Source organism: Thamnophis elegans, chromosome 9 (assembly GCF_009769535.1).
Source record: "Thamnophis elegans isolate rThaEle1 chromosome 9, rThaEle1.pri, whole genome shotgun sequence".
Lineage (NCBI taxonomy): Eukaryota > Metazoa > Chordata > Lepidosauria > Squamata > Colubridae > Thamnophis > Thamnophis elegans.
The window spans coordinates 13,342,769-13,360,308 of NC_045549.1; the positions used below are offsets into that span (position 1 = coordinate 13,342,769).

The window sequence follows — 17,540 nt, forward strand, 5'->3', positions numbered from 1 at the left end:
CCTTTGCTGCTCTCTAGTGGTGATTCTGAAGTGTTGCAGTCCAGCTTTGGTTATGAGGGTTCAGAAGTACTTCTTGATCTGTAAATGTCTTGCTCAAATGAATGGCTATTGAGTTAAATAAAAGATTGTGGCAGACCTATTCTGTTTGCTTCTCTTTGTTGTTATAAATATCTCTTATTGGCTATTAGGTGACCGAGTGCTTTCTGTTAATGGGATCACATTGGAAGGAGCAACACATAAACAGGCTGTGGAAATCATGAGAAACACTGGCCAGGTAGGAAATGACAGTCATCTTGACTTTGGGCACTTTACGTTATTATAATCCCGGGAAGGAACAAGAAACCATATTGAAACTTATCCTCAGTCATATCAGCAGTGCTTACTCTAGTTCCATGATGACGAACCTATGGCACCTGTGCCACAAGTAGCACGCAGAGCCCTCTCTGAGGGCACTCCAGCTGTCGCCCCAGGCCAGCTCCACCGCGCATGTGCCCGTCTCTGCCACACATACGCAGGGGGCAGCGCCTTCCCCGATCTGCGCAGGTCCCCCCCCCCCGTGTGCCCCCCCCGTGCGCCCCACCTTTCTACTCCATTTATGCTACCCGTGCCCTCCCGACCTCGGGAGGTTCCCCTACGCCCAGCATGCCCTTACTGTTCTCCTCCATTTCTGCCACTCGGACCAACCTGGAAGGCAAAATGGGGCACAGGGAAGTTGCGCGAGGGCTGCCCGTGCCCCATTTTGGGCCTGGAAAGCCTTCTGCACCAGCGTGAAAGCAAAAACAGGGCATGGGGAGGCAGGGCGCATGCGTGGGGGTGGGGGTGCATGCCTGCTTTCATGCACATGCCTGCTTTAGGCACTTGGCACCGAAAAGGTTAACCATCACTACTCTAATTGTTCCCCTTGAAAAGGCAATTCTATTTAAAAATATATCTGTGTATGAGCACAAAGGCTAGGCTGATAATTCAGAGATTCCCATTGATTTACCAGTTTGATTCAAAGAGTGGATCAATTGAATCAGCCATCGGACTGAAGCCTTCCTTAACTTTGGTGTTTTTAGGTCGTCCTCTCCAGAACTGTACACAAGCAGTCCTTGATTTATGACCACAATTGGGAGCAGAATTTCCATTGCTAAGACAGGTGGTTGTTAAGTGAGTTGCATCTGGATTTACAACCATTTTGCCACGGTTGTTAAGTGAATCCATTTGGACATTAAGCAAATCTAGCTTCCCCCCATTAACTTTGCTTGTTGGAAGCTGGCTGAGAAGTGTTGACAATGGTGATCACATGATCCCCGAACAGTGCAACTATTGTAAATATATGCCAACCAAATTTTGATCTTGTGACCATGGAGATGCTACCATGGTCATTGGTGCGAGGACTAAGTCATAGATCACTTTTTTCAGGGCTGCTTTTTTTCAATCAGCGCTAAGCAAATGATTGTAAGTTGATGGCTATCTGTAATGAAACCCTTCATCACTTTTTACCTCTTCTGGTAATAGCAATAGCAGTTAGACTTATATACCGCTTCATAGGGCTTTCAGCCCTCTCTAAGCGGTTTACAGACTCAGCATATCGTCCCCAACAATCCAGGTCCTCATTTTACCCACCTCGTAAGGATGGAAGGCTGAGTCAACCTTGAGCCGGTGAGATTTGAACAGCCGAACTGCAGAACTACAGTCAGCTGAAGTAGCCAATGAGAGGTTTTTCTGTTGTTTGGAATTATGGAACAAATGGAGAGAATCTCAAATGTCCTCACTATGTAATACAATACAATAATACAATAGCAGAGTTGAAAGGGACCTTGGAGGTCTTCTAGTCCAACCCCCTGCCTAGGCAGGAAACCCTATACCGTTTCAGACAGATGGCTATCCAACATCTTCTTAAAGACTTCCAGTGTTGGGGCATTCACAATCTCTGGAGGCAACTTCTGTTCCACTGATTAATTGTTCTAACTGTCAGGAAATTTCTCCTCAGTTCTAAGTTGCTTCTCTCCTTGATTAGTTTCCACCCATTGCTTCTTGTTCTACCCTCAGGTGCTTTGGAGAATAGCTTGACTCCCTCTTCTATGTGGCAACCCCTGAGATATTGGAGGACTGCTATCATGTCTCCCCTAGTCCTTCTTTCTCTTAAACTAGACATACCCAGTTCCTGCAACCGTTCTTCATATGTTTTAGTCTCCAGTCCCCTAATCATCTTCGTTGCTCTTCTCTGCACTCTTTCTAGAGTCTCCACAACTTTTCTACATCGTGGGGACCAAAACTGAATGCAGTATTCCAAGTGTGGCCTTACCAAGGCATTATAAAGTGGTATTAATCCATCTTCAATTAATTCTGTAGGTCGGCCATCACACCTAAGTGCGGTCTGATGATTAAAGCTCAAGTCAATTGTGTTTCCCTCTGTAGGAGGTCCATCTAGTTCTAGAAAAGGGCCAGCCTCCAGCCTCCAGAGTCCATGCTCCCACAACATTGCAGTGCACACCTACAAACGAACCCGGCCATAGTGCGCTCTTGGAGAAGCCTGTGAAGAAGACTTCAAGTGCCAGAGAATACAACTTTGTCACTGATGGTGAGATTCTGTCCAAATACAACTGAAGCCTTAAAAAGGAGAGATAAGAAATAAGGTTTGGTTAGAGCCATAAAGTCTAGTATGTCATAATGTGGTTTGTTTCGCTCTGCTGTACAAACTCTGTTTGCAGTTTATTGAATAAAACCTACGAAACCAAATAAGACTAGGTATGCGTCCGATCTTTAGTTTTAGAATATCAGACAATAAGAGCAGAAAAGCTGTACAAGAGACATCGTAGAACCGTCTTTATTCGATTGGTCTGCATTTCAGAAAAATAGTGCTTTGCTTATCAATTCCTCTTCCCTTTTTATTTTTCTATTAAAGGTGTACCTTTTTGCTTCTCGCTCCTTCTTGCTTAACTACAAAAAAGTACGCTCTGTTTTTGTAATACTCATCGTGTTTCATTTTTGCAGGATCGAATCTGGGTCAGTCCCGATCCTGCAACGTTATTCTGGGACACATATATTGGCCTTCATTCTTGTTTCATATTTACACTCTACATCCCTATTGCAGAACCAGATTGTCTAATTCTATCGCCAGCCTGCCCTCTTCAAATTGAACTTGGTTAAATAAATAAATAGATGTTTGCATTTATTGTTTTAAACATTATTGCTTTTATTGGAAAGGTGCTACTCAAGCCCGCTCCCCTGGGGAAAAAAAGAATGGCCTAAAAACAAGTTAAACAATGCTTCAAACCACAATAGTCATAATCTATTTTTCACTGAACATCTATAAACTACTTCTTGGTTCCTGCATTTTTTTTATCTGTCCTGGAATCCTAACACTATTTTCAGATGGATCTCATTCTCCAAGTGTGTTATACTGTTTCATACTGTTTTCGTACTGTTTTCGTACAGTTTTCATACTGTTTTCATACTGTTGCAGCAACTACAACATCCTAGGTTACATACCAAACAATGTTCAGCTTTCTGATTGTTACAGATACACTTTAGCTTATTCAGATTCAAGGCGTAGGATGAGCGTGTACAGATTGAACTGTCAGCATCTTCAGTTGTGCAGTAACATGGTTCATTTCCTTTTCAGACAATACATTTGAAGTGAAACTCGTGAAAAACAGTTCTGGCCTAGGCTTCAGTTTCTGCCGTGAAGATAGCGTCTCCCCAGAACAGCCGGGTTCCAGTATAGTCAGGGTGAAAAAGCTCTTTCCGGGACAACCAGCTGCAGAGAGTGGGCAGATTGAAGTCGGAGATGTCATCATGAAAGTCAATGGTTCTTCTCTAAAAGGATTATCTCAGCAGGTTAGTGCCTTCTACCCTAAAGGTGTTCTGACCTAGGCTTCTCCAAAAAGCACGAAGCAGATTCCTGGTCCCAACATAACCCCTTTTATTAAACGAATGTGAATTCCTCTCATTCACCTTCAGCAAAGGCCTGGCAAACAGTCTTTCAAAGGTGAATTTATGACCACTGACCTTATCTAGCTTGGAAAGGTGCCATGCAAATATTTTCCAAACGCAGTGCTGTGCAAGGAAAGACTTGGTACAGAGTCTCAGATTCACGGATAGCTCTTCACACTCCTGAAACCAATGAACAAACGAATGAATGAATTGTTTCCGGAAAAAGCCCAATGCCCTTTCGCTCCTCTTTTATTTCCTATGGGAGGGGCCATTCACCGTCCACCTATGGCTTTACTCCCAAGTCGACCCTGATTCCTGAGCTGTTCTTTTCTTCTGGCAGCTCTGCGCATGCGCACACTGGGAACAGGCTCCAGCTGTTCCTCTGCCTCACTGCTGTTTAGCTCCGTAGGCAGCTGAGAACTGCCAGACGGTCTTGGCCCCAACTCTGCCTCCAACGCAGAGCACTCATCAGAGCCTTCTCCAGCCTCCAGGACTGGCCCATGTTCCTCCCCAACCTCCTCACTGTCCGACTCTGCTGCTAGCTCTGCTTGCCTCTGGCAAGCCACAACAGAAGGTGAAGGTTCATTCTCTGAGCTTGTGGATTGGTTTCCAAACATTTCATTGTCAGGGTAGGTAACATCTTCAGCAGAGTTTAGGGGATGTCCTTCCATTTATAAGGACTTTGTGTGGTCAGTAGGTTTTGTAATTGGTCAGGTGGGGGGGTGTCAAGTGAGGGTCTTGTGATAGGTCTTGCGATGGATCAGGTTAGGTGTGAATCATCAGTGGGGGTCTTGTGATGGGGAGGTTACATCAGGTGAGGGTCATTGAGAGGTGACCACACACGAAGACCTTATAAACACAAGAACAGCCTGGGTAACAAAATATTTGGAAACCACAAGCTTGAAGAATAAACCTTCACCCTCATCCTACAACTGAGCTAACAGATATTTGCCGCTATTGCAAACCTTCTACTGTGTCTTGAAATCAGTCCTTGACGTATGTGTGGTTCAGTCAATGTTCAAGTGTGGCCTTCAGCCCCAAAAGATTCTTCCTCCCTTCGTTAAGTGTTACCCTATTTGCTGCAGGCAGGTGCCAAATGTAGCTTATGAATCATGTTTTGCCCTTCAGGAAGTCATCTCAGCTCTCAGGGGAACATCTCCCGAAGTCACTCTTCTCCTCTGCAGACCACTTCCTGGAATATTACCGGAGATTGATCCTACGTTATTGGTAAGAATTAAGAAGTATACTTGGCTTTTTGTGAAAATAGGGTCAAGACGGTTTCCAAAGATTTAACCTTTACAGGATCACCCCAAAAATATAATAGTTCATGAATATTATACAATACAATAGCAGAGTTGAAAGGGACCTTGGAGGTCTTCTAGTCCAACCCCCTGCCTAGGCAGGAAACCCTATACCGTTCCAGACAAATGGCTATCCAACAACTTCTTAAAGACTTCCAGTGTTGGGGCATTCACAACCTCTGGAGACAAGCTGTTTCACTGATTAATTGTTCTAACTGTCAGGAAATTTCTCCTCAGTTCTAAGTTGCTCCTCTCCTTGATTAGTTTCCACCTATTGCTTCTTGTTCTACCCTCAGGTGCCTTGGAGAATAGCTTGACTCCCTCTTCTTTGTGGCAACCCCTGAGATATTGGAACACTGATAACATGTCTCCCCTAGTCCTTCTATAAGTCCTTCTTATATTCTGACAACCTTTTGGGGATCATTTGCCATTTTGTCAAACAATTATTTTCTTACGCTTATTCTAGACCCCCATCCATTCCCCACCACAAATATTCCCCAAAGCGGGCAAAGAAAACCTGCCTCTCCCTAATGGAGAGCAAGATGATAGCTCTGATGAAAACGAAGCCCTTGACCAGAGCAAGAAGATCAGGTCCCCTTCTCGGAGAGACAGCTACAGTGACAGCAGCGGGAGCGGCGGGGAGGAACCCACCACAAACCCAGCCACCCCAAGGTGGAATTCTGCTTTGTATCAAACCCCAAGCCAACCAGCACCTCAAGCACCTAGTCCTTATGAGACGTCCAGCAAGCAAAAGGAAGCGATCCACGCAGCGTTTTGCTCTCCCCACGAGTCATCTAGGAAGCAAGACATGGAGAACAGGCATGTTACATTGGTTGACTTCATGGCATGTGGTTTTGCTTGTGTTTCATTTGTTCAGTTGTGTGATTCTGAGACCGTTCAGACTTCCTGAAGGCAACTGGCAAGTTGCATGTGTCTTCTTTGTGCATTTATCAAAATAGTGAATTTTGATTGCATTTTTGTAACAAGAGGCATGTTTGTTGTTGGCAAAATGTTCCTAGCCCTTGTCTAATACACTTGTCCTCCAGTTCATTTCTGATAATGCAAACGCAGTGAGCTAAGAGAAAAGTCTTTGGGCAGGGGTCAGCATCCTTTAACTCAGAGCCACAAAGGTCCTAGCCAGAAGCTTCCTGTTCAATTCTGGAGCCAACCAGAAGACCGGTTCCCCCACCATAGAGTCTCCTCCTAGCGTGACACCCTTTTTCCTCTATCTGTCTTAACCGAAAGCCTTATCAATTGTGAAGCTGACCGGAAAACCCACCCCCTTGCCATAGATCCTCCTCCTGGCGTGCTGTGCTTCCCCCCCCCCCCGCCTCAACTGGAAACTCCTCTCAAAATTGTGGTGCCAACTGGCGACAGGGAGCCGCAGCAGAGAGTTGAAAGAGCCCACATGTGGCTCCAGAGCCACAAGTTGCTGACCCCTGCTTTGGGCTAAATAATAAGAGATAGAATGGAAAACTGCCCTCGCCACACTCCTCTGGGAAACATTATGCCCTCTTTCTCCCATATGAAGATAATGAGGGTGGCTTAACTGGGATGGAGTGTCCTGAAAGCCCCATTTCAAAACTGAAAATTTAATACAATTAATAAATCCCCGTACCTCTGGAGCTGGCAACTATATCAACTTTTGTCAGTGACACTGGAAATAATCTTTTTCCTCCCTTTTTTTGTCTTGTAGCAATCCTCCATCACCTCTGTTAATGGAACTGTCACCCATAGCAAACCAAAGAACCGTCATGCTTAATTCTGCAGAAGAAAAATTCAACTCTTCTATCTCTGACTTCACATCTCCACAAGGCAGATTGGCACCTCTTTTCAATCACCTTGAAAAGCACGCAGATGAATATGAACCAGTAATTCCTACTTTTTTCCTGATTGTGGATTGTGGGTATGGGTATGAGTAAATTGCACAAATTCAACAAAATTCAGGTTACTTAGCTGAAAAGCTGACTAGGGAATTCTGGGAGTTGAAGTTCATATATCTTAAAATGGCCAAGATTGAGAAATGCTTATCTGGCCAATTGTTCAAACCGAGGCTTCCCAAGAGCATGAAGCAAACTCCTTGTCCTGAAAAAAAACCCAAACTTTTATTAGTTTACTATGAATTCTGCTCATTCACATCCAGCGAAGTCTTTCAAAGGAGGATTTACAGTCACAGACCTTATCTGGCTTGGAGAGCTTGGCAAGGAGTCTCAGAAAGTCACGAACCAATGAAGCGAACTAATTGTCTCCTGCAAACTCCACTCCCCTTTTGCTCCTCTTTTATTTCCTCTGGGAGCGGCCATTCATTGTCCACCTGTGGCCTTACTCCCAAGTCGACCCCTGTTCTTTAGCTGTTCCCTTCGTCTGGCAACTCTGCGCATGGACACACTGGGAACAGGCTCCAGCTCTTTGTCTGCGTCACTGATGTTTAACTCTGAAGGCAGCTGATACTGGCATACGGCTGTGGCCCCCTCTCTACCTCTGACACAGAGCCCTCATCAGAGCCTTCCCCAGACTCCAAGATTGGCCCATCTTCCTCCCCAACCTCCTCACTGTCCAAATCTGCTGCCAGCTCTGCTGGCTGCTGGTGGGCCACAACACCAATAGCCATGGAGTTTCCAGATGGTTCTCCATCCAGTTGTTAACCGTACCAACCTTGCTTTGCTTCTAAAATCAACCTGATTTGACTATGAGTGGGATATTCCCTAATGAGCTCTCTTTTTGTCAGTGTTAATTTGAAATAGGGGAGGAAAGAATTCTATATTCTTGTAATAAGAACGTTAACTCTTTTATATGGAGGACAAAAGTCAAAAAGAAACTTAGTAGAATGAATAGAAATGGAGTGAATGGTCAGGAGCTAAGCTGATGAAGATGGAAACATAAAGTTTCATTCACCTTTAATCCTCACAAATGTCAGTGTAGCTCTTTTTGATTTGAAGAGAATCTATTTTTTCAAGCAGAAAATTGAAGCTTGATGTCTCCAACCTCATTGTTGAATTGGTCCCTGGGAAAATACCCTAACATCCTGATTTGCATACTTACAAATAAGTACGCTTTGCGCTGGTTTTCCCCTCCCTGCCGAAAGTTACTAATGGTGCAGTATGAAGATGGAAGTCTCTAAATGTGTACAAAAACACAAGGAAAAGAAGAAGGAAAAAGGATAGGATATCAAGCAAAACAGTAATAGTAAATATTAGAAAGTAGGAAAAAATGAATAAAATATGTTCTATCAGAGAGACAGAATTATGTGAAGGTGCTGTTAAAGTTAAGCTAAAGTTAAAGTTAAGCTGTTAAAGTTAAAGCTAAAAGCCAGCGTGATTTAAGTAGTAGACTAGGACAGGGGAAGCCCAGCTGAAATCCCCACCTCCTACTTGAAGTTCATTGCATAATACTGAATTATGCATCATTCCTTAGTTCCTGCAAAATTATTTGAGCCAATTGTTGGGTGGATAAGTTTCGTGAAAGAGAAATTATGTTCACTGACTTGAGTTTTTGAAAAGATGACAAGGTATAAAGTCTCTTCTTAATAAATAAATGGCTGTGTTGCACGACAGCTGTCAGTTCACAAGCAATCGGTTAAGCTTCAAATGTTTCTTGTGGGATCAAGATACCCATCCAGAAAGATAATTGCCTACTGCATCACTGCTATTTATTATGCTGGCTTATCAGACCTTCTGGTGTAGATATAACACCAGCCTATAAAATTCACCATATAGAGGACCGAATATCTTCAAAAAGTATCACAAGAACCCTTAAAACATAATTGTTTTGACAGTACAAGTGAAGCATGCCTTCAGTTTTAATCTTTAAAAACTTGTCCTCTTGGGTTGAGAGATGCCTGGAAGGGATAACACCACCACAGACTGAGATGTTGCTGAAGCAGCAGATTCTGTAGAATGCCTCTCAGAAGTAACGTGAAGGGCATGGTAGGTTCTTCAGGTTAACATTGACGGATGGAAAGTCAAAATCAACATAGAAGATCCATGATTATCTTCCGGATTCAATGTAGGACACCCAACACTGATTTTCCCATGTTTTATTTTTATTTACTGGAGAAAGAGAATGATAGGAATTTCTTTTCTTGCTATTAATATACTACTAAATGGAAGAAGAAGAAGTAAAGAAGCTTCTTGCATGAGAAGCTAACTATATTGAAGGTAAAACAAAGTCCAGTTGCCTTTTGAAAAAGCCCCTTTGGGACAACCATGACCTGGATGACGGAGAATCTCCATAGATACTGAATGGAAGGAGTTTGTTTTTTTGCATAAGTTAATTTACTCTTTACTCTATTGCAAAAACAGAAGGAAGGAAGCTACTATGCAACTAAGAGAAACTTTGGGGAGGAAGATTTATTAAATCAATGATGTTTTTGACTCTACCTGCATTTACATTTTCTATTATGGTCAGGTAAAGGTAAAGGTTCCCCTCGCACATATGTGTTAGTCATCCCGATTCTAGGGGGCAGTGCTCATCTCTTGTTTCAAAGCCAAAAAGCCACTGCTGGTCCCTAGGGACGCGGTGGCTCAGTGGCCAAAACGCTGAGCTTTTTTATCAGAAAGGCCAGCAGTTCGGCGGTTCAAATCCCTAGTGCCGCATAACAGAGTGAGTTCCCATTACTTGTTCCAGCTTCTGCCAACCTAGCAGTTCGAAAGCATATAAAAATGCAAGTAGAAAAATAAGGACCACCTTTGGTGGGAAGGTAACAACGTTCCATGCGCCTTCAGCATTTAGTCATGCCAGCCACATGACCACCAAGATCTTCTCGGACAGCTCTGGCTCTTCGGCTTTGAAACGGAGATGACCACTGCCCCCTAGATTTGGGAACGACTAGCACATATGTGCAAGGGAGGAATCTGTACTTTATTATGGTTAGATTTAGAATCGCTACATAGAATGTTTTAACTAACAGCAGAAACATTTTTGGATCTGAACTTCCCATCTTATGTACCTTTTCCATTTTATATATATTTTTAAAGTCTGGAAGAAAATAACTAGGCATAAGCTGTTTTCCTATATCCATATACAGATTCTATGTAAACCACCTGTGCAGATATTGACTAAGCTGCATTATCTCCTCTTTTATGTTTTCCTGCTAGATGCACATTAGATGCTAAATATGTACAGCACCATCGTGCTTTTCACCCTGGTATATAATAAAAGTCTCTTGTTCTTTAGGAAGTGGAACTCCATGTAGTTCTAACTAAATCCGAGAAAGGTAGCCTTGGCTTCACGGTGACGAAAGGCAGTGACAATATCGGCTGTTACATCCATGATATAGTACAAGATCCTGCCAAAAGCGATGGGCGATTGCGACCCGGAGATCGTCTAATCAAAGTGAGAAACATTTTCAGATTTAAAACATAAAATCTGTACAAGAGAAAAGGATTTGGAGCAGTGGTGGGTTCCGGATCCCGGTGCAACTGGTATGGTGCAACAGGGCCGGGCGTCCACCACATGCACGCGCACAGCACACGCGCAGCGTATTTACCTCCTGCGATGCTCCAGCTGCTCGGCGAAGCATTGCGCAGGCACCGTATGCTCTGTCTGTATGCGCGTAAGCCCTGATCAGTTCAAATACAGGTAAAGAGGGCGAGTGGGCCCTCCAGAGCACCGTACCAGAATGGTACCTGGTGCTCCCAGCAGGTACCGTTACACCCGTACCGGGGCGTACCGTCGTATCTTACCACTGAGGAAACAGAGGTGGGGTCCCGAGCTGCTACCAGAGCTCTTTAGGTTATGCAAATATGGTGTCAACTCGCAATGTTGTCATAGTCGGAGAAGGGGAGGAGTGCATTCCACGCATACTGTCGGCTGACATCGGATCTCAGATTACTGCAGCAGGCTTAGGAGTGATCTCATTGGGGATGTGATTTATGACACAGACTGGGGAAGGAAGGAACAGGGTTAAAGTTCAGCTATAACGCAAACATTGTGCATCACTAACTCAAAATTATTGTTTGATAGCATTTTTCTGAAGTGCATATCTGTTTGAGAACTATTGGAATGGTTCTTTGCAATGGCTTTCACTGGTGGTGGCGATTATTATTGTTTATTCAGCTAGTATCTTATGAACCTGACATGTTTTCCCCTTCCATTCAATCGTACTTGATTCTCGGAGACTGCCTGGACAGGTTCCTGCTGTTTTTTTGGCAATGTTTTCCAGAAGTGGTTTTGCCATTGCCTCCTTCCTGGGGCTTAGAGGAAAGTGTCTGGCCCAACGTCACCAATGCTGGCTTTGTGCCTCAGGCGGAAGTAGAACTCATGACCTGCCAGTTTCTAACCTGTGCCATGACTTCTATGCTGAACTGGTTCTCTATATGACTATAAGTTTGTGTTATAAAACACGACAAGTATCTTTAATACTGTGAACTATTTGACTAATGTTTCTTAGTTTCAATTATTTTTTTTCTTCATTTTATTTATTAGTTAACAATCATTTTTATAGTTTACAAATATCTATTGACTTCGTTGAATCAATAATGTATATAAGCCCCACATCTTCTCTTCTCTCTCTATCTCTCTCTCTCTCCCTCTCTCTTTCTTCGACATTCACATCTGCAGGTTAATGAAATAGATGTTACTAACATGAGCCACACAGATGCGGTCAGTTATCTCCGAGCTGCTCCAAAGATGGTCATGCTGGTGCTTGGACGTGTTCTGGAACAGCCTAAGATCCCTATATTTCCTCATATGTTGCCTGACATTAGCCTTACCTGCTCTCAAGAAGAATTAGGTAATCCCACATTTCATCATGCTTTTTTTGAGGACAGCGGTGTCATCCTCTGAAGTCTGCTACCGAGCATGTGCTTTGTGTGCGCATGTGCACTTTTCATGCATGTGCACCTTTGACACACCTGCACAGTGCTAAAAAAGGAACATTTTGAAGCCTCCCAAGTCTGCAAAGATAAGTAGAACAGCTGGGGGGGGGGGGAGATCCGCTGTGCCACGCAATTTAGATTAGTTAGAAAGCAGGAAATCCAACGATTTTAGCTAATATAAATCGTGCATCACAGCTGATCATCACCCAGCTGATTGTCAGAAATGCCGGTTTGCCTGAACCAGCATTTCACCCCTGCTTTGGGATTTTGGGATCTCCTTTTGTTGCTTCTAAAGTTCTATCTTTGCAGCTACGTTTTTCTCCCTTTCTTTCAGGTATTTCCCTTGCTGGTGGTCATGACAGTCTTTATCAAGTGTTATATATTAGTGATATCAGCCCCAAGTCTGCTGCAGCCATGGAGGGAACACTTCATATTCTGGATATCATCCATTATATCAATGGGATCAGCAGTCAGGGAATGAGCTTGAAAGAAGCCAAGAGGGCATTGGAAATTGCTCTTCCAAATGTGATCCTGAAAGCAACAAGGTATTGCCTGGAATGCTTACCTGTGCAATTGGTCCATTGGTGGGTTGCAGGCGGTACGCCCAGAGCACCGGATAACGTTCCAGTACGGTGCTCCTGAGGGCCCGCCCGCCTGCCCGAGCTCTTTACCAGTCTTTTAAGTCTTCGGCACCTGTGCGACACTCACTTGAGCAGCTGGAGCATCGTGGAGGTGCTAAGACGCATGCGCGCCCATATAGACACCGGCGGGCCCGTTCCAAGCGTACCAGTTGGAACGGGATCCGGAACCTACCACTGAATTGGTCTGATTCAGTCTTGCCTTTATTCCAGAATATGACCTGATCATACTAAGTGAAGTTTGTTTGTTGAGTCATGTCTGAGTCCTCGTGACCCCATGGACCAGAGCATGCCAGGCCCTCCTATCCTCCACTGGCCAAAGTCATGTTCACTGTTAAATATCTCTGGAGATCCAAGACAAGATGCAATTTGCTCACTACCAAAAAAGTATTTGGGTTCTTGTACTTCTGAGCAATGTCTGTCCATGGAAATCAATGGTGCTTAGGTTATATTTCTAGTAATTAATGACATTTTAAATATGAAATAGATAAAATTCAATGCTACTCCTGGAAAATTTTAAGCCTCTGATGGTTTAGCCTTAAGACTTGGAAATTATCAGGTGAAACTTTACAAGGCTGGGAAGGTTAAGAAATAACAATCACTTGGATTTCTCAAAATATTTTTACTGCTAGTAGGGTAGTGACGTGGGACGCGGTGACTAAGATGCTGACATTGTTGATCAGAAAGGTCGGCAGTTTGGCGGTTTGAATCCCTATCACCACATAATGGAGTGAGCTCCTGTTACTCGTCCCAGCTTCTGCCAACCTAGCAGTTCAAAAGCACGTAAAAAATGCAAGTGGAAAAATAGTAGAAAAAAACTTTGGCAGGAAGGTAAACAGCACTCCGTGCACCTTCAGCATTTAGTCATGCCGACCACATGACCACGGATAAGTCTTTGGACAGTGCTGGCTCTTTGGCTTTGAAACGGAGATGAGCACGGCCCCCTAAAGTCGGGAACGACTAGCACATATTTGCGAGGGGAACCTTTACCTTTACCTTTACCTCTAGGGTAATGAAGCTGAATCTTGAAAGCCTACCAATGTAATTGTCCCAAACAGTTAATACCATGTGTATTTAAGGCAGACTTACTCTGAATCTCTTTCTCACGTTTTCCTGTTCCTGAATCTCTTCTCTAATGGCCCTATTTCCTTTCTTAACTTCTTTTGTTCCGAAGACTGTTAGGCATTCCATGATACAAGGTATTTCTGACAGGACCTGTCTCTTATGAAAAGTTGGTGAAACATCACCAGTTTTAAATATATTTAGGGGGGTAAAATCCATTTGTATCCAAGGCAAAAGCTGTATGTAAACCTTTTTTAATCTGATTTCAGAGATGGCCACCCGATATTTCCAAAAGCTAAAGAACATGAATTCATTGGTCTGAAGTCAATCAAACAGAATGGTAAGGGCATAATTTTGAACATGCTGACCCTCTCTGCAGAATAATATCCTAAGGTAATGAATGATTTTCAAGAGAATGTCATGTTGGGTTTAATTGAACTCCTTTGCCAGTATAAATAATTACTCCATAGGTTTGATCTGAATGAGAGTTTGGGGTTAGGGGGCAGGCATATTTCAAATATTTGACAATGTTTACTTGATACCTGAAGGAAATAGTATATTTTTCATGGCCAGATAATTTTATCTGTTACTATAAAATTAAAAATAATAATAAACCAATCTTGTTTTCTCTCCTGCCTTCTTTTTGAAAGGCCACTTCCAGGGAGAACATTGTAGCAAAACAGAAAGGGGACTTGATCATTGCAAAGTAAGTAATCATGAGCATTATTTATATAATTTGCATTTATAAAACATGAAGCACAATGATGAATTATAAGATTATAAAATTACAGTCAAAAACACTTGAAAGAAATACACTGAACACTATTAAAAAGTAAAATAAGGAGATGCATTTAGGAAGCTCTGGATTATAGAGCTCATTCAGGTATTCAGGTCATTCATTCATCCATTTATAGTTAGCCTGTTTCTTGCTTTCTATGGGGAGTCAAGAATGAATGGGTATAATTAACTGGAAAAGAGAAATATTTCCTTACTACAGTCAGTCAGAAGGAAATACAGATAGTCCTTGACTTTCGACCCCAATCCAGCCCAAGATTTCTGTTGCTAAGTGAGACATTTGCTAAGTGAATTTTGTCTCATTTTATGACTTCTCTTGTCATGTTTATTAAGTAAATCACTGCAGTTATTTAGTTAGTAACACAGTAGTTAAGTGAATCTGGTTTCCCATTGACTTTGCTAGTCAGAAGGTTGCAAAAGATGTAACATGACCCCGGTACACTTCAGCCATAAATTCGAATCAGTTGCCAAATGTCTGAATTTTGATCACGTGATCATAGGGATGCTACAATGGTTGTAAGTCATGAGTCACTTTTTTCAGTGCCGTTGTAACTCCGAACACTCACTATACAAACTTGTACGTCAAGGACTGCCTATACATGTTGTTCACCTGTGAAATTAAGAGAAAGGATGTGCATACATCTGAAGTATGGATATAATAAGCTGAATGACCGTTTGGGTTGGAATTGAATTCAAGCAGGGAAAAGTAGATTTAACCATGAATGAAAAGGCTATGAATTGGTGTCATCTAGGTTTTTTTCTGAAAATGTACATGAAAGCAGAAATCTATCCATTGGTAGTTATTGCATGTTATACTCTAGTGCAGGGGTCAGCAATCTTAAACAGTTAAAGAGCCACAAAGATCCTAACTGGAAGCCCCCCGTTCAATTCTGGAGCCGACTGGAAGTCTGGTTCCCCCGCCATAGAGTCTCCTCCTACCGCGGCATCCTTTTTTCCTCTACATGTCCTAACCGAAAACCCTATCAATTGTGGGGCTGACTGGCGACAGGGAGCTGCAGCAGAGGGATGAAAGAGCCACATGCGGCTCCAGAGCCACAGTTTGCTGACCCCTGCACTAGTGTATGCTAATAATAAGTTTGGAAAGAAAAGTGTGCCACGCTCTGATTTAATGTGATCTAGAAATATGTATTGTTATGTGATATGACTGGGTGAGTGAGAACAAGACCAAAAAGTACAAAAAAGTAATTGAGCTACGAATGAGAATGGTCCCAGATAGCATCTGCTTAAACAAAATATCGTTTTAATCATGTTTATTAGTTCATACAAATGGCAGTGGAATGAATCAAAAACCATAACTGCTCTGCGTGTTTATAATGAAAGATAGAAGGAATAAGTGATGGATACAATGGGATAAGAGGCTTGATGCGTGGATAAATCAGTTTTTGGAAATTACAAGAATAGATCTTAGAAAAAAAATAGACATAAATCTGCAAAGAAATAGAGAAAAAATGTGAAGGGAAAAATCGTAAGAAGAGAAAATATGACTCCTGTATACAAAAGAAGATAATGACTGGAATAAATAAATGGAAAACAGGCATAAAAGGGTATGAAAGCTCCTTGGAACACAATGCAAAGAGTTATGTTGTAAAATGCCAGAGATATGTGTGGTTATACCAATGGAAGGTTTGAAAAGAATGATTGGATGTGAAAAATCTCATATAAAAGAATGTTGCCAAATGAGGATGAAAGATGTCACATAATGTATAACACAACATATAGAAAGTAAAACAATAGTTGTCAAATAAGTAGTAAAAGATAAATGTGCATCTTGGTAGAATGTTAGTAAAGATAGGAAAATGGACGGATAAGTAGCAACAGCACTTAGACTTATATATCGCTTCACAGTGCTTTTACAGCCCTCTCTAAGCGGTTTGGATACACTGATCCAATTTTCAGGCTTTAAGTCACCCATTTAATGCTCAACTAATGCAAGTAGCCATGTCTTATCTCAGTATCATGTGGAACTCTGAAAAGAGGCGCAGCTGCTTTAAAGAAGTTCTGCATTTATAGGCTTTCAAAGAAGCTTTTGCCAACTGTGGTAATTCTTAGGATTTAATTGAGGTTTTTTGAAAGTAAACTAATGGATCTTTTGAATCCTTCTCAGAGGTGGCGCAGTGGTTAGAGTGCAGTACTGCAGGCCCACTTCAGCTGACTGCTATCTGCAGTTCGGCGGTTCAAATCTCACCGGCTCAAAGTTGACTCAGCCTTCCATCCTTCCGAGTTGGGTGAAATGAGGACCCAGACTGTGGGGGCGATATGCTGATTCTGCAAACCGCTTAGAGAGGGCTGAAAGCCCTATGAAGCGGTATATAAGTCTAACTGCTATTGCTATTGCTACGCCAGTGATGGCAAACCTTTTTGGCACCGAGTGCCCAAATCGGAGCGTGTGTCACAGCCCTGGAAACTCAAAGACCAATTGGCCAGTGTGCCTGCATTCGCCGCCCACCTGGTCTTTGGGTGCGCGCTGGCCAGCTGGTCTTTGGGTTTCTGGGGCTCCAGCACATGCAAAGATCAGCTGGCCAGCACGCATCCGCACACCAGAAACCAGAAAAGCAGCCGGCCATGGCGAGCGTGCTCACAGAGAGGATTCTGCATGCCACCTCTGGCACACGTGCCATAGGTTCGCCATCACAGGTCTAAGCAGTTAATCGTATATCACAAAGAGTTCTTCAGTTTAAAAAAGCTTAATTCGTCTCGGTTGTTCTTAGGTTAATGGTGAAACAAATAACAGTCTTCAACTGAAAAGCCTAACCCAGGATCTCATCTCTAAAGAAATGCCTCCAAGTGATACAGTTTTCCAGGCCTCAGATTTCCCCAACAACAACAACAACAAAGGTAATGACACTGGGATAAGCTTGTCTGTTTTTCTAAGTCTTAGGAGTTTTCTGGAATAGCATCCAGATTAGACAGCCTGTTTGGTATAATGGTTAAGATGCTGACCTAGAAACCAGGAGACTGTGTGTTAGGAATATAATTCTAACGGT

General features: G+C 42.8%; 1 protein-coding gene across 1 annotated transcript in view; it reads left to right on the top strand.

Annotated features, from left to right (window-relative positions):
- Positions 1 to 17,540, top strand: part of PTPN13 (protein tyrosine phosphatase non-receptor type 13) — a 178,612-nt gene that overhangs the window by 144,014 nt on the left and 17,058 nt on the right. The window contains exons 26-37 of the mRNA XM_032224703.1: positions 189 to 274; positions 2,404 to 2,566; positions 3,611 to 3,825; positions 5,050 to 5,148; positions 5,689 to 6,041; positions 6,919 to 7,093; positions 10,398 to 10,556; positions 11,784 to 11,955; positions 12,375 to 12,585; positions 14,010 to 14,080; positions 14,391 to 14,446; positions 17,265 to 17,391. Coding sequence (XP_032080594.1) covers positions 189 to 274; positions 2,404 to 2,566; positions 3,611 to 3,825; positions 5,050 to 5,148; positions 5,689 to 6,041; positions 6,919 to 7,093; positions 10,398 to 10,556; positions 11,784 to 11,955; positions 12,375 to 12,585; positions 14,010 to 14,080; positions 14,391 to 14,446; positions 17,265 to 17,391 — 1,887 coding nt within the window. The remainder of the gene's footprint in view (positions 1 to 188; positions 275 to 2,403; positions 2,567 to 3,610; positions 3,826 to 5,049; positions 5,149 to 5,688; positions 6,042 to 6,918; positions 7,094 to 10,397; positions 10,557 to 11,783; positions 11,956 to 12,374; positions 12,586 to 14,009; positions 14,081 to 14,390; positions 14,447 to 17,264; positions 17,392 to 17,540) is intronic.